The sequence below is a fragment of the Arachis ipaensis genome, chromosome B1 (assembly GCF_059453495.1).
Source record: "Arachis ipaensis isolate K30076 ecotype BB chromosome B1, ASM5945349v1, whole genome shotgun sequence".
In the NCBI taxonomy this organism is placed as follows: Eukaryota; Viridiplantae; Streptophyta; class Magnoliopsida; order Fabales; family Fabaceae; genus Arachis; species Arachis ipaensis.
In genome coordinates, this window is record NC_142436.1 from 136,856,914 (window position 1) to 136,878,701 (window position 21,788).

The 21,788-nt window shown below is 33.1% G+C and overlaps 1 protein-coding gene, 1 non-coding gene and 2 pseudogenes across 4 annotated transcripts; 1 reads left to right on the plus strand and 3 right to left on the minus strand.

Annotated features, from left to right (window-relative positions):
- Window positions 1-1,763: 1,763 nt before the first annotated feature.
- On the minus strand, window positions 1,764-8,302 carry LOC110262604 (uncharacterized; annotated as a pseudogene). Its single transcript, XR_015902703.1, has 9 exons — window positions 8,218-8,302; window positions 6,694-7,279; window positions 6,022-6,425; window positions 5,302-5,919; window positions 4,271-4,394; window positions 3,554-3,663; window positions 2,152-2,985; window positions 2,017-2,031; window positions 1,764-1,950 (listed from the first exon to the last, which is right to left on the minus strand). The product of XR_015902703.1 is annotated as an uncharacterized LOC110262604 (transcript).
- A 1,475-nt stretch (window positions 8,303-9,777) lies between these two features.
- Window positions 9,778-12,265, minus strand: LOC107612455 (putative plant SNARE 13). 2 transcript variants are annotated; one of them, XM_088499521.1, is made up of 7 exons: window positions 12,098-12,265; window positions 11,623-11,716; window positions 11,274-11,315; window positions 10,751-10,982; window positions 10,560-10,649; window positions 10,400-10,474; window positions 9,778-10,290 (listed from the first exon to the last, which is right to left on the minus strand). In XM_088499521.1, exons 1-4 carry the CDS (start codon window positions 12,229-12,231, stop codon window positions 10,875-10,877), a joined length of 378 nt encoding a protein of 125 aa, XP_088355647.1. In that variant the 5' UTR covers window positions 12,232-12,265; the 3' UTR covers window positions 9,778-10,290; window positions 10,400-10,474; window positions 10,560-10,649; window positions 10,751-10,874. The 2 variants fall into 2 exon arrangements, 1 of the variants encoding a protein (XP_088355647.1); XR_002347467.2 differs by lacking the exon at window positions 12,098-12,265 and having other exon boundaries at window positions 10,819-11,315; window positions 11,623-11,711.
- Window positions 12,266-12,932: 667 nt separating this feature from the next.
- Window positions 12,933-13,004, minus strand: TRNAK-UUU (transfer RNA lysine (anticodon UUU)). Its single transcript has one exon. It is a non-coding gene; the product is annotated as a tRNA-Lys (tRNA).
- A 135-nt stretch (window positions 13,005-13,139) lies between these two features.
- LOC148578527 (uncharacterized) lies at window positions 13,140-21,220 on the plus strand (annotated as a pseudogene).
- Window positions 21,221-21,788: the final 568 nt, after the last annotated feature.

The window sequence follows — 21,788 nt, forward strand, 5'->3', positions numbered from 1 at the left end:
CACTGCACATGATGCTCGTGTATTTGATAATGCTATTACAACTCCTACCATGAATTTTCCGCATCCTTCTCCAGGTTAATTTTTATCATTTTCTTACAAATAAACTATATTTACTTGGTTATCATGTAACTAATTTTTTTTCCTCATTAGGTAAATATTATTTGGTAGATGCCGGTTATCCAACACCGAAAGGATATATTGGTCCATATAAATGTGAGCGCTATCATCTTTCAGATTTTAGGCGTTCTTCTGGATTTACAAATCATAATGAAGTATTTAATTATTATCACTCAAGCTTAAGATGCACAATAGAAAGGAATTTTGGAGTGTGAAAAAATAGATTTGCTATCTTGCGACACATGCCCAAGTTCAAAATTGAAACTCAAGTGCAGATAGTGTGTGCAACAATGGCTATTCATAATTTTATTAGAAAATATTCTGAAATAGATACTGAGTTTAATCAATATGAACATGCAAACATTCTTGATGGAGAAGATAATAGTTATGTTGGTGAAAGCTCAGATCAAACTCTAACCATTAGCTCTTCTACAGAAATGGACCGTGTTCGAGATTCGATTAGGGATCAAATTCTTAATCACATGCAGTGAAAATAATAGTGTTCTTATGTATTAATTTTGTATAAGATATCATTAGTGTTTTATCTTTTAATTTAATATTTATTAGTATTTTTATGTATTAAAATATATTTTGTCAATTTTTATATGTTACTTTAATTTAGTAAGTAAATATTAACTTTATTATAAAATGGATTAATAAGATTTATTCAAATATCTAAAGTAAAATAATAGAATAATATAAAAAATTATTTTAATTGATGTCTCTTTTAGTAATTTTTCATCTAAAAGTGATTTTCAGTAGTATAATCCAAACAATATTTATTTTACTATAATCCATTTTGACATAAAAGATTGCCAAACATAAATCACGTTAACACAAACTTACTTTTCATCAAAATCAAGTTTGCAAAATCAATTCTATGCAAACTCCCGTTTGCAAACTGTAATCCAAACACACACTTAGTGGCCAGCGCAATGTCTTCCTTAAAAGAACTAATGTGCAAACATTAAAGCCACGAAATAAAATAGATAATTGGGTTAGTAACACAAAATATTTTATTTAGTATAAAGTATTTATTTTATTCTTGAATTATTTGATTATTAATTGTTTGCTTTGCTTGTATCAAGGTGGTCAATTATTATTGATGCATGCTTAATGAGTTACCACAAACAAGATTCAAGAAAGATATATATTACATGAATTCAGACTCAGTGGTAAGAAATTTTATTATGTATCTCTTCGTTTTTTTATTTGACAGATTTTGTTCTATTCTAATTTAGATCAATTTGATTTTAATTGTGGTTATTGAGTTTTTATAAAGATGGGCAAGGTGGGAAGAGCTCTACATCAGCTGACATATCTAGGATCCCTAATTTTATCAAAATTAGGATGCGAGGAAAAAAACTTATTTTCTTACCTTTTTGCCATAACCGTCATTTGTGGTTATATGCATTAGATGTTTGTAATAACAAGTTTTACGTCCTCGACCCGTTGTACACATCTTAGACTGCTGAACGGGATGAAATAGATCAATATATTGTAAGTTTATTTTGTTATAACAACTTTTATTTAGGTCTTGATATTTGATTATCATATAACTTTGACAATTTTATAACATTTTTTAACAGGCAAGTTATCTTGACAACATGTTAGGAATTGCGGATCCTGCATATGTTCAAACCCCCTCAACTCCAACAATTGAATATCTGAACATACCCAAACAACCAAATTTGCATGATTGTGGTTTGTTTGTAATGAAATGGATGGAATTGTGGCATGGCTTTAGATAGTTCCCACAATTCCATTCATTTCATTACAAACAAACCACAATCATGCAAATTTGGTTGTTTGGGTGTCCAGATATTCAATTGTTGGAGTTGAGGAGGTTTGAACATATGCAGGATCCGCAATTCCTAACATATTCTCAAGATAACTTGCCTGTTAAAAAATGTCCTGAAATTGTCAAAGTTATATGATAATCAAATATCAAGACCTAAATAAAAGTTGTTATAAAAAAATAAACTTACAACATATTGATCTATTTCATCCCATTCAGCAGTCTAAGATGTGTACAACAGATCGAGGACGTAAAACTTGTTATTACAAATATCTAATGCATATAACCACCAATGATGGTTATGGTAAAAAGGTAAGAAAACAAGTTTTCTTCCTCGCATCCTAATTTTGATAAAATTAGGGATCCTAGATATGTCAGCTGATGTAGAGCTCTTCTTACCTTGCTCATCTTTATAAAAACTCAATAACCGCAATTAAAATCAAATTGATCATAAATTAGAATAGAACAAAATCTGTCAAATAAAATAACGAAGAGATACATAATAAAATTTCTTACCACTGAGTCTGAATTCATGCAATATATATCTTTCTTGAATCTTGTTTGTGGTAACTCATTAAGCATGCATCAATAATAGTTGACCACCTTGATACAACCAAAGCAAACAATTAATAATCAAATAATTTAAGAATAAAATAAATATTTTATACTAAATAAAATATTTAGTGTTACTAACCCAATTATCTATTTCATTTCGTGGCTTTAATGTTTGCGCATTAGTTCTTTTAAGGAAGAGATTGCGCTAGCCACTAAATGTTTCCACAATCTTCTCTTCATCTTTTCTTTTGTCCATCACCCACTCGTATAATTTTTCAATCATATTAGCATCCAATACTAATTCCTCAACAATTAGTTCTGACACCTCTATTGGCACATCTGTTGTTTGATTTAGGCATGGTATCTTTGAACCCAACACTTGTTGGGTTAGAACATCAATTGAATCCAAGGTCATAGTTGTTAGAGGTGTTGGAGGTGCTGGAGGTGTTGGAGGAAATTCAACTCCAAGGTCGAAGGTAGGCATTGATGGTGAGTGTGTTTTCTTTTCATTCCGGCTGTAGATAATACACGGAAAAGCAAGGATGTAATCAAACTACAAACATATTTGCGATTTATATTTCATGAAGATTTAGATTGTACTATGGAAAGGATAATCAAACTTGTTAGTCATTTATAATCAAACTCAGTAAACATGTATAATCAAACACAATAGTCAAATATAGCACTAAACCTGAGCATAATCAAACTGAGCAAACACATATAATCAAACTCAACAGTCAAATATAGCACTGAACCTGAATATAATCAAACTCGATAAACATGTATAATCAAACTCAGATTATAATCAAACTCAGCAGTCAAATATAGCACTGAACCTGATTATAATCAAACTCGGTAAACATGTATAATCAAATTAAGACTCAGTAGTCAAATATAGCACTAAACATGAGTATAATCAAACTTTAAAAATATGTATAATCAAACTTTGTAAATATGTAAACATGTATAATCAAAGGAAGCAAGTAATTATTAATTTTTAACATCATGTACAAAAGTGAATGTAGTATATATGAGTGCTGAAAAGTCAAAACAGATAATGATGGGAATGCCAAACTAACTTACTTTTCATTCGAACTTGTGTTTGCTCCTCCTTCTTGCTTCTTTTCTCTCTTTGATTTTGTAGAGTCTTCTTGCTTCAATTCCTTTTTGTCCTTTTTTGTCCTTAAAAGGACCTGCAGATTCTTCGTGCTTCTTTATTAATTGATTAATTAATTAATTTTTAAACTTTAATAATTAATTATTAATAAGCGCTTAGCTTGTGACCTAGTGTTAATAATCAACCAGACCTATGTAAGACTAGTGTTGGAGGTTACTGTGAATAATGTTTTTACTTTATTAGTGCAATGCAGCTAGATATAGATCATGGACACACTGATAGCAACTTTATTGGAAACCCAGAATTATAGGTCAAACTTTGAAAGTTGCAAGTTAATCACCCAAAAAGACCAATAATTGGAGCAAATGCAACTCACACTTCCCTTTACTACACACACACAGTAGCCATGTATCATGCTTGGGAATCGTCAGTTATAGTATGTGTTAGCTAAAGTGGCAAAATAAAAGATTTGAACTCAACACTGCATTCAGTGGGTATTATCTCTGAAATTCAGAGATAATAATCAAACACTAAAACACAGCATGTGTTAGCTAAAGTGGCATATGATTCGTGTGTAAACTAATATTTAGTAATGCACTCTGCATAATAAAATCAGAGCATGCAAAGACCTTATCAAATAAAAAAAAATCTAGCATAAAAGATAAAAAATAAAGACAAAATACCTTTCTCCACTCCATCTCCTTCGAAGTTTTTTGGATACATTTTTCTTTTATTTTCTTTGGTATCCCTGTTTTCTGGTTCTCTTTCTACTCGTTTTAGTGTAGTCTTCTTTCGCATATTTCAAAACTAGCAAATTAAACAATCAAAATCCAATCAAATTCAAAAATAAAAAAAGTTAAAACTCAATAATCAAATATCAAGTATGCTATAATCAATCATGCTGTAATATCATGTTTTAAAAGTTGAGCATAATCAAATAGACTCCAAATCATATCACAAAATTCAGTTGTAATCAAACATGCTGTAGATATCACATTTGTTTAAGTCTAAAAAAAATGGAGACTTAGAAATTAAGGCATGAATATCCATGCCGAGTTTAAGCCTAGTTGGACCTCCGTCTTGGCAAGCTCGAAGGGCACTGCCAATGGCATAGTGATTTGGCATGAGGCCAGCAGAAATCATCTCTTTGAATAAAATACAAGCATCATCAGGCATGCCATTTTGTGCATATCCTGAATTCAAACAAGACCAGAAAACAGTGTTTTCTTTGGGGCATTTCAGCAAACAGCTTCCGTGCGCAAAACAAATTGCCAATTCTGACATAAATGTTGACAAGAGTATTGGATAGGAAAACATCCAACTATGCTATAATATAATTTTTAAAAACTGAGCATAATCAAACTCATTCAGTGTAATAATCAAACATACTCCAACTCATATCACAAAAATTCAGTTATAATCAATTAATAGTCTACTAATAATCAATTGTTAAAATTAGCATACTGAGACTTCAATTCAAAACCCTAACTTAAATATTTTTAGTACAAAATATGCACAACACAAATTCATTTATAGAAACTCAAAATGACGAAGAAAAATGTAGTCGAAGAAGTTGATAGATGCTGGAAACGAACAAGAAAAATGTCGTCAAAGAAGATGATGGAATAAAACAAGGAAAATGCATAACCAAACAAGGAATAGAAATTTACCTTACAGAATCAAACAAGGAAAATGCAGTCGATGAAATTCGTACCTGAGACAGAGAGCACCACGCCCGAGACAGAGGAAGGAGAATCGCAACCGGGCCTGAAAGAGAGCAAAGGAGAATCGTGCCACCCGAGAGAGAGGGAAGGAGAATCATGTCGCCGGAGAGAGGAGGAAGGAGAATCACCGTTGAGAATGAGGATGAGGAAAGAGTCGCATCGGAGAGTGAGAGTGAGAGTGAGAGTAAAGGAAGGAGAAAGAAGAACATTGTTTCAGCACGTGAGAGTAAGGTTGGGAGTGAGATTTTTATTTTTAATTTTTGAATTTTGTATTTTGTATTGTATATGTATATAAATACGGTGGCTGAAAATAGTGGCTGAAAGTGGTGTGCATGTTTAGCACAACCGAAACTGTTTTTCAATAGCAGCGGCAGTAGCACAAGGGATAATGGTATTGAAACTGGCAACATCTAATTCATATTCTTGTTGAGCTTTATTTGCAAGACAATTGTCATATTGTGTTACAAATTGTTGCAAGTTGCTCTTTGAGGTTAGGTAGCCTTTCATAAACGCATGCATGCTTTCACTCCTTTGAGTGCTACGCATGCCTGCCCAAAAACTGTTACTAAGAAACATAGTGACTCACCTGTCACGTTCTTCGTACAAATCTGAAACCATAAAATGGACATAATCAAACTTGTAAGGCATATTGATTAATATATGATAAATAATCAAACAGTATATATAAGATAATCAAACTGATAAAATACCTGCTAACCAATTATTATCATGCAAAATAAATCTGTTGATAAAATCAATCCAAGAGCTCTCAAATGCTTCCTTAGACCTAGAATCTCACACAATATGTGTCATATCAGCACTAATCTCGTTAAATTACTTGCATGCTCCTATTTTTTCTGAAATTTTCTTCATGATATGTCAAATACACCATCGATGTTGTGTCATTGGCAACAATTTTTCAATGACATTCCGCAAAACTTTGCATTGATCCGTCAATATGCCAATAGGTGGCTTGCCACCCATACATCGTATCCAACAATCAAATAACCAAACAAAGGAACTCTCTTCTTCGCATGAAAGAAGAGCGCAACCAAGTAGCAATGATTGGCCATGGTGGTTAACCCCAACAAATGAGGCAAAAGGCATATCATACCTATAATAAAAACAAGAAAACACAATCAAACTGACTAAATCAAACAATCAAACTTAGTATATCATGCAGAGAAGTAGTGGCAAATTCATTCTATTCTACCTATCCCTATACATCAAACATATGCAAAAATAATAGTACATAATCAAACTCAGTATATCATGCACAGCAGCAACAAATTCATTCTATTCTACCTATCCCTATCCATCAAACACATGCAAAAACCAAAGTATATATAATTAACTTGAAATATATAATTGTGGTGTCGTACCTATTTGTTAGGTACGTCGTATCAAAGCTCACAACGTCCCCAAAGTGCTCATAAGCAGTACGACTTCTAGCATTAGCCCAAAAAGCATGCTCTATGTGATGTTGCTCATCCAATTTAACTTTGTAAAAGAAGTTGCAGTTTTGTTGTTGCATCCGATGAAAATACTGCATTAATGATTGCTCATCCCCCTCCTCTTGTATGACTCTGACACTTTTTGCTACATGATTCTGAAGATCTTTTTCAGTAAAAGTTAATTTATCATAGCCACCAGTAGCAGTTGCTAAACTCTTATATGTGTTTCTCATTGTAACTCCAGCTTAATCAATGATCTCAGCTATCCGTTTGGCATGCAAGCTTAGTTCCCTATTCTTTCTCAGGGTCTTTGCCATGCTAGGACTAATAGCATGTTGTGCTGAATATTCACAAAGGTTAACACATATTCCATCTTCTTATACCTTTTCACAATAATCCTAACTTTACAATTTTTCTCGAAAGGATTTGTCTTCTTTAATGGATCAATTTTTTATCTTCGATAACCAATTCTAGAACATACAGAGGAGAATGCCATTCCTATGCTTGGAACAACCTAAAACATAGATAATAAAAAATTTAAAATCAAATCAGGTATAAAAACGCTCTCAATTTTCTATGAATAAACAAGACAAATTAGTTGTCAAGCATTGAACCTGAGTATAATCAAACTCAGTAGTCAAATATAACACTAATCTTGAATATAATCAAATTCAGTAAACATCATAATCAAACTCAATAGTCAAATATAACACTAAACCCCAACACATTCATAGAATCAGCATCATCATCTAATCTAAGTAAATGCAGAAATTTCAAACATGCAAACTACCAATTTGACTACAATCCAGGAGCTAAACATTTTTTTCATTACACAAATTTATAACATAAATTTTTCAGGATATAATCACACAACGTACATGATGTAAAAGGATCTAAATGACATAATGAAGCCACATATCAGAAGCATAAGCCTAAGATAACAAGAACAAAAAATCCTAAGATATAATCAAAAAATTAAAATCAAATCAAGAATAAAAAATTAACAAATGAAGTAAATTAAACACAAACCTCATCATTCGTGTTTATGGATTCCATTGAATCAAAATTTATAATCAAAACCCTAAGATAACAAGAACCAAAAATAGGGCAAAGCAAAGCAAAGGGCACCGTGGAGAAGAAAAGAAAGTGAGAAGTGAGATTGGTGCAATCGAAGAGAAGTAAAAAGTGAGGTTGGCGCAATCAAAGAGAAGAGAATTGAGGTGCATGCAATGAAACCCTTTTTGCAAGAAGAGAAGAAAGCACAAGAAGTGAGGTGAGAGAGTGGCTGAAAGGTAACGTATAAATAGCATTTTCCTTGATTTTGTTAGATTTCATTACATAATTCATAACAAATCACAAGGATTTTTTGACAATATCATAAAAAAGAGACACCTTAACAAATCATAAGGATTTTTTGACAATATCATAAAAAAGGGACACCATTGCACTAACCTGTATTAGAGGTAAAAGGTTCTTCATTAACCTCAATTGACCAGGTGCAGGTTAAAACTCACCATACTTCACTTGATCTTAGTCCAAAAACCGGGAAGGATATGCTTTAATATTTTTTCTTTTATACTAAAACCCCGTCTCTTTCTTCGTGCTCTTCTCGATGTAAGACTAACCAGACTAAACCTTCTAAACTATAGGTGTAGTGCCAAGAGCTTTTTTCCGCATACAATGCATTTGTCGTCCAAAATTGCTGTGCCTCTGACAAAAACATTGATTAACAACTGAAAAACATGGCTAAATGCCTAAATCCTTCATCAAGGTTTACTTAGTTAACTCATACTACAAGTACCCAGCTAGACAAAACAGTGCAACAGGAAAATAAAATTCAGAATTTGTGTTATATGGGATAATTTTCACACCCATAATGTAACATCCCAAATTTAAGAACTATTTTAAATATCTAATTTTGTTTATTAAAGCTTTTTGTATGCGTTTTGTGATATCTTTCTTATTTTTTCATAAGTTTCATTAATATAATAACATATGGTTTTCAGTTAGTTTATTATCATATAAATAACCACAATAAGACAATTAACACGGTTCTAAAAACATGAGAGTTATTGCTTTATGTAATCAATCTTAGGTTCCTCATGGATGTTATCTTCGCGTTTGTTATCATAGGAGCACATGTTGAAAGATAATTTGCAAGTAAACCATTTTCACTTATTACAGGCAATTTTTTAAGTTAAATTTAAGACAGTATAATGATCCTTTTTGCAAGTAAGTTACATCTCATCAATCTATCAAAAAAAAAGGTTACATCTCATCAACATTAATTTTTCACATCATTCACACCTGAAAAATGGCCTCTTAATACATGCCAAAAGTATATTGAAGCGAATATCGTACATGCAATTTATAAACCCATCCTACAGAAAATGTTAAGGATAAGTGGCAGGGCAAATTATAGAAAAGTCAAAAGTCATTAAACAATGACTTCTTAATACTAAAGTCATAAGTTGTTTATATTAACAACTTAGGAATTAACATAGGATGAAGACCATGTAAAACGATAAAAAAAAAAAGGAATGCAAAATAGCAACTCTAAAGCACAAGTATACTATGACTTCTAAGGCATGAGTTTAACAATGGTAAGTGAATTCTAATCTAATGAACTCCCTTTGTTGCACTGTTGGTAAGTGAATGTCAATGTCAGCAGCAATAGTGCCTGTTAAGAAAAATCAGTTTATAGCAAGCATTTCAGACCAAATATTTCAAAAAGTAGGTGTAATCGTATATGATGAGCTAAATTTTGAAAAGCAAATAACAAGAATTATTACTATATTATAAAACTATCCTATGCTGAAATTCTTTTAGTTAGATTAGATATAGACAGTAAAATGATCCTGTTGCAAGTTATTTCTCATCAACATCAAATTTTCACAGCATTTCCACTCACAAAACAGCCTCTTAATACATGCAAGGTAGAGTAAAGTTAATATCGTATAGTTTGACAAAAAGAACGAATATTCAGGGGGGAAAAAGGAACAAGCGCAAATGCAAGCGCAAAATAACTTAGAATACATGTAATTTACAAACAGATCCTACAGAAAATGTTGAAGATGAATGTGTAGATTACAGAAATATTCATAACATAAAACTCCTTTGAATGAGACATGTACACACCACATATGACATATATGACAGTAGACTAGTAGAGTATTGTTTCTTTCCTATCCCCTACGATTTCCCAATGTTAAATAAAGAAACATGGCACAAAGTTGTTCTTCTGTGATTTACATACAAGTACAGAACCACAAACAAGATATGCAAGAAATTTTAAAAATTTCAAATTACAGAGACCAAAATGAATTCCCCCTCAAGAGCAATCCTCTCCCAGTGACAGGTACAAGAATCAAGTTGGTAGGAACAGGATGGAGAAAACTCTTTCTTCAAATAATGTTGGAATCAATCAAAATGTTCTTTGCTCCTTAGATACAACAGTCTCCTGGTCTGAGCTGGAGGAGCCAATCCCGGAATATCCGTAATATCTTTGTTGTTGGGATTCAAGATCTGCAGAGCCCAGCAAAAATAGAAGTTTAGAGCAGCACTATAAATGCTTCTTTAAAATAAATTGTTGGAGCATCTTGGTTTAGTAATTTTTAACACATGAATATAGTACCTTCACCACAATAATGGCGATTACACCTCAGATGATAAGGAATAGGAAAAGCATAATGCCCTTGTCTGTAGCTACCTGATAATGGGGAAAGATAGTTTAGTTACATGACACTATTGAAGCAAAGAAGATAATGCATGTAAGAAACAAAAAACACAGTGACCTTTCTACCAATCTCCTTCACAAGTTGGGATGCCTTAATTCAGAACTGAATAGAGTCAAGCTCATTGACAATGCAACCCATTTGCTCAGTCTGCGGTATTTAGAAACAAAAAGGTTAAAAATGTGATAGTTTAGATTCCATTCTTAAAACATGCTAGAAGTAAATCAGACTTCAATGGTTTGGCATACAACCTACATGTTTTGAAGGATTAAGAACAAAGCTGCCAGGGAAATGGAGTCAAAAGTCTGAATTAATTCACCTGCTTAGATCTTTCAATAGCCTGATCAGTTTCATCCATTTGTATGGCATTGTAGTTCAACTACAACTTCCACTGAACATTTTACCTGAAGCCAATTCAACATTTTCTTCAGCTGTAGGTTCACCTGCTCCCATATCAAAAAGCTCAATTTTCTTATTGTGTACCTGTTATACATAAAAGTGACAGTACAAATCCTCCTTTCATAACTCGCAGGACTAAACCTTTTATTTAGGAGGAAAAAATTGTAAAAGGAACTAAAACTTTTGCTTTATTGGGTCTACACTTCTACTAACACCACACCAAACATATATCACCGTATTGAAAGATCAGTGTGCCCACGGGGGAAATTGATATTAGCCATCTGATTTGATCGAATCAATAACTTTTAGAGGGCCCAATTGTATGTTAACAGAAATTTTTATTCAGACTAGATAAATAGAAATATCAATATTTACTTCCGTTTTTCTCAATGCCACATCTGAGTTTAGCTCCTTGATCTGCAAGGAAAAATACATGTTAGAATATGAATTGGCTGCTTGAATGCATGAAGATACAATGCACAAAATCAAAAGCTTTTGAGGAACAAATGTAGATCACTTATTTGATGTCATGACAATGCTGAGAAAGTAATTGCTATGCTATCTAATTATTCATAAAGCTGTTACTGTTGAAAGCATGATAGGGTGCTTTTACTTATTCAGGATACATGAAGGATTTTGCATCCCTTTTCAAACTGAGGATAGTTTTGGTGACTATATTGGCAACATAAGCAAGAAAAAAGAAAAAAATGTTCTGGGCATTGACCATCGATTGATTTTCGTCATTGAGTTGTTTGTTCACTTCTTGGGAATTTCTTCCCTCCCCATCTTTAATTTCACGATCAAACTCCTTTATCAACCTGATACCAGAATATAATGTTTCATATTTTAACAATGATGGAAAAAGCATTCAAAAGGAAATTTTCAAATATGTCAAAATAGCATAAATTTTCACTTTTTGGCAGTGTCATATGAGAAAGAAAAATTACTTCAATCAGATATATCAATCATTTACACCTTGCGAAATGTGGCATGGATGTAAAATCTGATAGAGAACTCATGTCTCCATATTTGATATTAGTGGTAGCAAACTAAATTCCACCATGCCAACCTATGAGGGAAATCAAATCATGAAAGTGGATATTTTGTATAAAATTGGTCTTTTCCTTCAGACTAAAATTTGTATTTGTGGGATCTCACTGAGTGAGTCACTGCAACTACATAAAATGTACATTGCTTACCTTTTGCATTCCCTCATCTTCTGCGTGAGATCTTCCAATTGACTACTTTGTCTATGGGAATCTTTAATTTTATCCGGCCTCTGAAAGCCATTTCTGGATGAAAGTAAATTCATTAAAAATAAATAAATAAACATATTACAGAATGCTAAAAGGATGGGATCTATTTAGAAAAAAGTAGTTATGCCTTATTTCTTTTCCATCTCCTGGTATTACTAATATACATTATTATGAGACAAAAGTAGAAAAGAAGTACAACTGTACAAGTAAACCATACATCACCCATAAAATACAAATAAAGGAATGATAACATGATACCCTTCAACTGGTTTCAGCCCATCATTGAGTGAAAAAGTAGCCAAAGTCATAGAGAGTACTACTATCCACGTTTTCAAGAGAATAAAATTAAAAAAATAAAATGGTTTTGCTAGGGAACTAATCTTTTTTAACCAACAATCAGCCAAAAAAGTACAAAGTAATGGGATGAGCAAAAATTAAGGGAGGAAAAGAGAACTCTTGCCTGGAAAAAGTTGGTTCCAATCTTTTTTCAAAATCAAAATGATTGATTACCTCTAAACAATTTATGCTCACTATCTCTAAAATTCCAAAGGAAACTTCTGAATAATGTACGAATAAGGCCTCCCATATGTTGTTTCAACAATGCACATCATGACACCATGCAATTATTTGTAACTGCCGAAAATGAAAATAAGACATCAATATACTACCAAAGTTGATATATTTTAATTCTGTTTATTTGTCTTATTAAATTGGATTTTATATTATAAGTTTAGAATTTCTTTTTTATTTTAATCTAATAAGAGATTATAAAGACTAACGCCGTCTGTGGGGATCGAACCCACGACCACGTGGTTAAAAGCCACGCGCTCTACCGCTGAGCTAAGACGGCATGCATTTTTAAGTCTACACAATTATTAATATAATTAAATCAAGGCAATTTACATAAATAAATTGTTTCACCTTTAAAATTGCGTAAATGCATTGTTTTCAAAACGAAGACGCAAATGCATTGTTTTATATATCTATGGAAACTGCTACTGGCCGTAGCGGTTTACACAAATACAGAATCCGCTGCTGCCAACCGCGGATTACGTTGAGTTGTGGCAGCATGGAAACCGCTGTTGCCTGTCGCGGTTTTTACATGATTATGGTTGGTCATAAACCGCTACTGCCAGTAGCGGTTTATGTGCATTGGGACACGTGTGTAAACCGCTGGAGGCAGCAGCGGTTTACGTTGAGTATGAAAACAAATAGTAAAACTAATTTTTTTCTAAAAAAATAATTACAAAACAAATAATTAATGGTATATACTATTTAAATAATATCATAAATAAAAAAATTTAATTTATCATTTCACAATATAATTTAAAAAATATAAATATGCATGTAATAAATTTTTTATTTGTATTTATTATTAAAAGTGAGACCAAATTACAAATAAAAAAATACAGTAATACTCAAAGTATTAAATTATATAAACTAAGACTAATTTTTTTTATTCTCATCTCTTTTAAAATTTATAAATAATAAAATAATTTATTTTTAGCCAAAAGTTCATGAGTTTTAAAAGGGATGAAGATAAAAAAAAGGAATGAAGATAAAAAAAATTATTTTATAGAAAAAATGTATGCTTCAGTGAATTTTTTACTAAAAATAAATTATTTTATCATTCATGAGTTTTAAAAGGGATGAAGATAAAAAAAAAATTAGTCTTAGTTTATATATTTGAGTACTCTGTGAGTATTCACTCTTTGATTTGCTATTTAGTCTCATTTTAATAATAAATACAAATAAAAATTTATTACATGCATATTTATATTTTTATTTTATTCATCAAAATTATGATGCTATCACTATTATTTATCCAATCAATCAACTATAAAATACAAATAATTTTTATTTTTTGGCATAAGACAACAAAGTTGCACAATAAAAAAAATTACTTAGCTAGAACCTCAATTGCAAATCAGCAACAAAGAACACAACCCATGTTCCAAACTCTCCGAATCTCCTTTGTATGGTTGATATAAATAAAAGAGAATGAAGTGATTTTTAAAGAAAAAATATATGATTTAATGAACTTTTGGCTAAAAATAAATTATTTTATTATTTATAAATTTTAAAAGAGATGAGAATAAAAAAAATTAGTCTTGGTTTATATAATTTAATACTTTGAGTACTACTGTATTTTTTATTTGTAATTTAGTCTCACTTTTAATAATAAATACAAATAAAAAATTATTACATGCATATTTATATTTTTAAATTATATTGTGAAATGATAAATTAAATTTTTTTATTTATGATATTATTTAAATAGTATATACCATTAATTATTTGTTTTATAATTATTTTTTTAGATAAAAATTAGTTTTACTATTTGTTTTCATACTCAACGTAAACCGCTGCTGCTTCCAACGGTTTACACACGTGTCCCAATGCACATAAACCGCTACTGCCAGTAGCGGTTTATGACCAACCATAATCATACAGAAATCGCGGCAGCCAACAGCGGTTTCCATGCTGCCACAACTCAACGTAATATGCGGCTCGCAGCAGCAAATTCTGTGTTTGTGTAGTGGTTTTCATAGATATGTGAAACAATGCGTCTTCGTTTTGGAAACAATGCATTTGCGTAATTTTAAAAGTGAAACAATTTATTTAGGTGAATTGCCCATTAAATCATGTAAATTAATTTGACAAAGGAAAACAACTATTAAGATATGTTTTCATTTTTAAAGTGTTTTTTTTTTTCAGTATTTAGTTAAGAAAAAATAAAAATAAGAGATAAAAACAGAAAATAAAATTTTATCTTTTTATTTTTTTTATAAAATCTTAAAAACAAAAATAATAAAAAAAATGTAAACTAAATATACCCTAATTTTTAATTTCCTACTAACGAACTTCTTTGAAGGGTGATAATTGGACAAAAAAATTACATAATTTCATTTATTTGAGGAAAATATTTGTTTATCCACGCAAAATTTACTAAAACTCATTTGTTTTATTTCATTTTATGCTAATATTTATTCTTTTTTCTTAAAATATGTCCTTTTAAAAAAATTTTGACAATTGTTTTAAAAATAAAAGGAATATATAATAATACAACAAGGTTTGTCGCTAATTGAGGGAGCCTTGAATAGGTAGTTGAAAATAATACCTGTTCTGAGGGTTACCTGAAACGTTGATTTGGACCTGTGCCAAGATTACGTCTGTCCGAGTTTCTCGTGAGGAAGTGGGGGGTGGTACCTGCAAGAGACTCCAATACTTAAATTAGCAAGGGCTTTAGGCAGGTTTTTAGTAGATAGGAACATGAATATACTTGAGGGTGTCAGTGTATTTATAATAGAGTCGATAACTACCTTTGTTGGAGTAGTTCCATCTTTACTGATGGATAACTGTTCCCTTTATCTTGGGAGTTTGTTAGGACTTATCTTATCAGAGAAGATAAAGATTCCAGTCGAGATTCTCGGAGGTAGCTACCTACTTGGGCAGGATAGCCTAGCTCCCTTTTACTAGTGTCTGACCTCTTGAAAGAGGTCGGGTACATCGAGAAGGCCACCTTTTCTGATGGGCCTTTTATCTCTATTGGGCCTGGCTTTTATTTATTGGGTTAGGGTATGAACAGTACCCCTTCTTGAGTCCGAATCCATTTATGGGCCAGGCTCAAGCATCTTGTGGCTTCTGTTGTTGACGTCGGTCCTATCACCATTGATAGGTCGGGTTACCCGACGTGTTTAAAATTTTTTAACGTTGCTTCTTTAATGATGGGCGAACATTGCGCAGCAGTTGTTCCTTGGAATCCGCGTATGTTTAAAGAGGAATAAAGGAGCCGTTTGCCCTTTATCTCTTATAAAAAGACTTTTCAGCTCTTCTTCTCCCTTTTCCTTGTTTCTAAGATTTCTTTATCTTGGACTTTGAAGAGTTTTGCTTCGTCACTGTGAATAGGAACGTTCGTGTTTTTTCTGTTTAGACATGTCCCCCCTTTCTTCCACGGTCTTCATCGAGGTTAGTTTCGTTTCATCTTCTTCTTGAACTCTCATTTCTGTTAGCCTGGGATTGCTTTGTCATTTTTATTGAGTTTGCCTCCACTGTCATTGTACTTTTTGTTGAAAAAGTCTGTTTTGACTTTCTTGCGAGTTTGATGTGGAACGCTTGAAACATTTAAAAATGAAAGACTCTAAAAGAATCACTTTTTTGCACTACCATAGTTGTTACCCTTTTGTTTATATATTGTGTTGCCCCTAATGGTGTCGCCTTTGATGTGACAATGTTGCATAGGAGGGACGCCATTTCCTTCTCTGTAAAAATTTTTGAAAAAAATGGCTTCCCTTCGGCTTTGTTGATTTTACCCGACCTTTTTTAAACGAGCTCCAACTTCTTTTAGTAACGATTTTCATTATTTTGCATCTGTAGGTGTAGCCTTTATGTCACGCATTGTACTTACGAGTACGTCAACCAAAGTCCCTCCTAACCTTTGAGTTTAGGTAGACACTACTGTCTTTTCTTGTGTTCCTGTGACTGATAGGGAGTATTGTGAGGAGTTCCGTAGGCACCATAGTATATGGGAGAATAGGAAAGAAGAAAGGAGCTATGTATTAGAGGCGCCCGACCCAGAAGAGAGACCGTATTTTCCTCCCCTAGAGGATTCTTAGCAACCTTTCTTCTATGCTTATGATTGCTTCTTCACTAGGTTAGGTATCCGATTTCCTTTTACTACTTTTGAAATTGATGTGCTGCGATCTTACAACCTTTCCCCTACTCAATTTCACCCTAATTCTTGGGCCTTCTTGAAAATATACAAACTCTTATGTCGGGAGCTGGACGTCCAGCTTTCGCTGAATGTCATTTTTTACTTTTTTGTTGCAACAAAACCCTACAGTTCCACAAAAAAGTCGGGGTGGATATCCTTCCGAGCTGTACAAGGTCGGAAAGTTTTATCTATTTTTGATGAATCCTTTCACGATTTCAAAAATCACTTTTTTAAGGTCTAGGGTGTTGAGGGAGTCCGACATTTCTTTTTGTCCGAAAACCAAGAACCTCATTTTCCTTTGTATTGGCAAGACACCCATATAACTATTAGGCGTAACGTAGTTGAGTTAAACGATCTGGAGAGAGGTGTGGTAGACTTCCTTTTAGATACCTGGGCTCGGGCTCCTTACCTGGATACAAAAAGATTTTTGGGAGATCCCAGCCTTCTGAAGTATGAGCTCGGTATCTCCCTCTTCCCTTACTTGTTGATTTCTGTGATTTATCATTTCTGTTTTTGAAATGCATTTTATTTTGTTTTGCAGAAAGCATGGCTCCAAAATCGGCTATGAGAGTTCTTTGGAACACAAAGAAAACTGTTATAGCTCGGAATCTTCAGCAGCAGAAAGAAGTCGGAGCGTCTTCTGTCCGATCTTCCCCAAGGAAGTCGATGTTGGATCCTTCTGACCCGAAGGTCATCATTCCTACTCCTCTCTCCAAACTTATATCTCTTGAATCTTCCCCTTAGTCTCCTTCTTCCACTGAACCTCCTTCCAAGAAACAGAAAGTGGATGAGGAGGAAAGCATTTAAATAAGAAATTTTGACGCCTTGGCTTGGGGGGAAAAGAGCGTTCTTCCTTATCACCACTTGAGCATGGACGACGTGGTGCTTCAAAACCACCGCCAGATGTTGGCACACGGAGGGCTCTGTACAGTCAGAGTGTGTACTACTCTCGTTAGGGAGTTGAGGAGCTCTCCCATACAAGCCACGACCAGTGCTTTGGTGGCCACCCGGGCTGACGTGAAAAGGTTAAATGAAATGAAAAAGGAGTTGGAGCAGGAGAGGGAGACCTTGAGGACCGACTTGGAGCAAGCTCGGGAGAGAGTGAACAAGTCAGAGGCTGCTGCTGCCTTAGCCGAGGAGAAGGCGAATAGGTTTGAAGAGAGCTATACACGTGTCTTCAAGGAAAGACTGGCACTTGAAGAGTAGTTGGAGAAAGTGAAAGAAAAGTTCGCCGACATTGAGGAGTCGATGACATTCAGGATGGATGAAATGTTCGAGAACCTAGAGGCTCAGGTTAAGGTCTTGGCTCCCGACCTTGATCTTTCTCTCTTTAGCATGGACAATATAGTGGTGGATGGCAAGATAGTCCCTGCACCCGATGAAGATGAGGAGGAGCCTCACCTTAGCGTGAAGACCTCGGGTCCTCATGTCGGTTAGACCTTAACATCGGAAGCCCATTCTGAAGCTGCTGTTATGAAGACCTCTTCTTCAACTCCCACTGTTATTTTAGTTGTGCTAGTCTCTATGCATTCTCCAGTTCCTTTGGATAAGAAAGAAGATGTGGTTACGGGCGAGAATCTTGATCCTCTTTTTGGCGAGAAGTCCTCAGCCCTTTTATTTCTATTTGAGATTTCGGTAACAGCCCGACCTGTGGGTTTTATGATACTTAAACTTTTGTAATAACTTGTAGTTTTTTCTGAACATTTTTACCTTCTACTTAGTTGTTTTCACAACTTTTTATGAAGTAATGTCCAAAAATTGTTCTTTTTATATCATAGAATACCCTTCTATTTTTTGAAACAATATTTTCGTAGCTGGATACAGTTTGCTTTGACTTTGGGGCCTTAGCAAAGTTTATTAATTTAAGAGTTTCCTTCCATAGTTTCGACTTTGAACAATCGACCTTTGTTAAGTTACTTTTACAGCTCGTTTTTTATCCGTCCTTCTTGAGGTCGCTTTGTACGAGTTGTTTATATAACTTCTTACATTAACTTGTACCTCGTCGCTTCATCTTGCCGAACATTTTAGGTTGGACAATGATTTTCACAGTTTATCGAGCTTAAATTAATGCGTTCAAGATAGGAAACCTTTAAATAAATAAAAGAAATAGTAATTTTTATTAATATTTAAGAAATTCCTTTACAAAAGCATACTAGGGGTTTGAACATCCCTAGCCCTCGTGTTAGTGCCTCGTTAAAAAATCCTTGAAGTCGGGAAAAAGTGTGCACCAATTAGACGAGGTTTACTACCTAGCTATAGTATTTCCTCAAGTTACAAGTGTTCCACAACCTCGGGAGCTCCCGCCCTTGGAGGTCAGACACTTTGTAATAACCCCTACCTAAGACCTCTACTATCTTGTAAGGTCCCTTCCGATTGGCCACCAACTTTCCTTCCCCTGACTTTTGTATTCCGATGTCATTTTGGATCAGAATAAAGTCGTTGGTGGTGAAGTTCCTTTTGATCATCTTTTGGTTATACCTTAGAGAAAAACCAACCAAAGTGAAAAAACAACAAAGTGGAAAGAGAAAATTGGTAGACAGTCCTAATAAGGACAAAAAGGAATTGAGGCAAGAAGACTCTACAAAATTAAAGAGAGAAAAGAAGCAAGAAGGAGGAGCAAACACAAGTTCCAATGAAAAGTAAGTTACTTTGGCATTCCCACCATTCTGTGTTGACTTTTCAGCACTCATGTATACTACATTCACTTTCGTACATGATGTTAAAAATTAATAATTACTTGCTTCCCTTGATTATACATGTTTACATATTTACAAAGTTTGATTATACTCTGAGTTTGATTATACATATTTTTAAAGTTTGATTATACTCAGGTTTAGTGCTATATTTGACTACTGAGTTTGATTAAAATCTGAGTTTGATTATATATGTTTACCGAGTTTGATTATATTTAGGTTCAGTGCTATATTTGACTGCTGAGTTTGATTATACATGTTTACTAAATTTGATTATAATCTGAGTTTGATTATACATGTTTACCGAGTTTAATTATATTCAGATTCAATGCTATATTTGACTGTTGAGTTTGATTATATATATTTTCTGAGTTTGATTATGCTCAGGTTCAGTGCTATATTTGACTATTGTATTTGATTATACATGTTTAGTGAATTTGATTATAAATTACTAATGAGTTTGATTATCCTTCACATAGTACAATCTAAATCTTCATGAAATGTAAATCGCAAATATGTTTCTAGTTTGATTACATCCTTGCTTTTTCGTGCAATATCCACAGCTGGAATGAAAAGAAAACACACTCACCATCAATGCCTACCTTCGATCTTGGAGTTGAATTTCATCCAACACCTCCAGCACCTCCAACACCTCTAACAGCTATGACCCTGGATTCAATTGATGTTCCAACCCAACAAGTGTTGGGTTCAAAGATACCATGCCTAAATCAAACAACAGATGTGCCAATAGAGGTGTCAGAACCAATTGTTGAGGAATTAGTATTGGATGCTAATATGACTAAAAAATTATACGAGTGGGTGATGGACTAAAGGAAAGATGAAGAGAAGATTGTGGCAACAATTAGTGGCCAGCACAATGTCTTCCTTAAAAGGACTAATGCGCAAACATTAAAGCCACGAAATGAAATAGATAATTGGGTTAGTAACACAAAATATTTTGTTTAGTATAAAGTATTTATTTTATTCTTGAATTATTTGATTATTAATTGTTTTCTTTGCTTGTATTAATGTGGTCAACTATTATTGATGCATGCTTAATGAGTTACCACAAACAAGATTCAAGAAAGATATATATTGCATGAATTTAGACCCAATGGTAAGAAATTTTATTATGTATCTCTTCGTTTTTTTATTTGACAGATTTTGTTCTATTCTAATTTATGATCAATTTGATTCTAATTGCAGTTGTTGAGTTTTTATAAAGATAGGCAAGGTGGGAAGGGCTCTACATTAGCTGACATATCTAGGATCCCTAATTTTGATAAAATTAGGATGCGAGGAAGAAAAATTATTTTCTTACCTTTTTGCCATAATCGTAATTGGTTGTTATATGCATTAGATGTTTGTAATAACAAGTTTTACGTCCTCGACCCGTTGTACACATCTTAGACTGCTGAACGGGATGAAATAGATCAATATGTTGTAATTTATTTTGTTATAACAACTTTTATTTAGGTCTTGATTATCATATAACTTTGACAATTTCATAACATTTTTTAACAGGCAAGTTATCTTGACAACATGTTAGGAATTGCGGATCTTGCATATGTTCAAACTCCCTCAACTCCACCAATTGAATATCTGGACATACCCAAACAACCAAATTTGCATGATTGTGGTTTGTTTGTAATGAAATGAATGGAATTGTGGGAACCATCTAAAGCCATGCCATGATTCCATCAATTTCATTACAAACAAACCACAATCATGCAAATTTGGTTGTTTGGGTACGTTTAGATATTCAATTGTTGGAGTTGATGGAGTTTGAACATATGCAGGATCCACAATTCCTAACATGTTGTCAAGATAACTTGCTTGTTAAAAAATGTCATGAAATTGTCAAAATTATATGATAATCAAATATCAAGACCTAAATAAAAGTTGTTATAACAAAATAAACTTACAACATATTGATCTATTTCATTCCGTTCAGCAGTCTAAGATGTGTACAATGGGTCGAGGACGTAAAACATGTTATTACAAACATCTAATGCATATAACCACCAATGACGGTTATGGCAAAAAGGTAAGAAAATAAGTTTTCTTCCTCGCATCCTAATTTTCATAAAATTAGGGATCCTAGATATGTCAACTGATGTAATGCTCTTCCCACTTTGCGCATCTTTATAAAAACTCAATAACCGCAATTAAAATCAAATTGATGATAAATTAGAATAGAATAAAATCTGTCAAATAAAAAAACGAA

Bases quoted from the DNA above. Each gene is read 5' to 3' on its own strand.
- LOC107612455 (XM_088499521.1), bottom strand. From the start codon at position 12,231: ATGTTTATTTATTTATTTTTAATGAATTTACTTTCATCCAGAAATGGC. The intron at 11,316-11,622 runs GTCAATGCCCAG...TTTTCCTTGCAG, and splicing joins ATGACGAAAATCAATCGATG to ATCAAGGAGCTAAACTCAGA. The intron at 10,983-11,273 runs GTAAATATTGAT...TATGTATAACAG, and splicing joins TGGCATTGAGAAAAACGGAA to GTACACAATAAGAAAATTGA.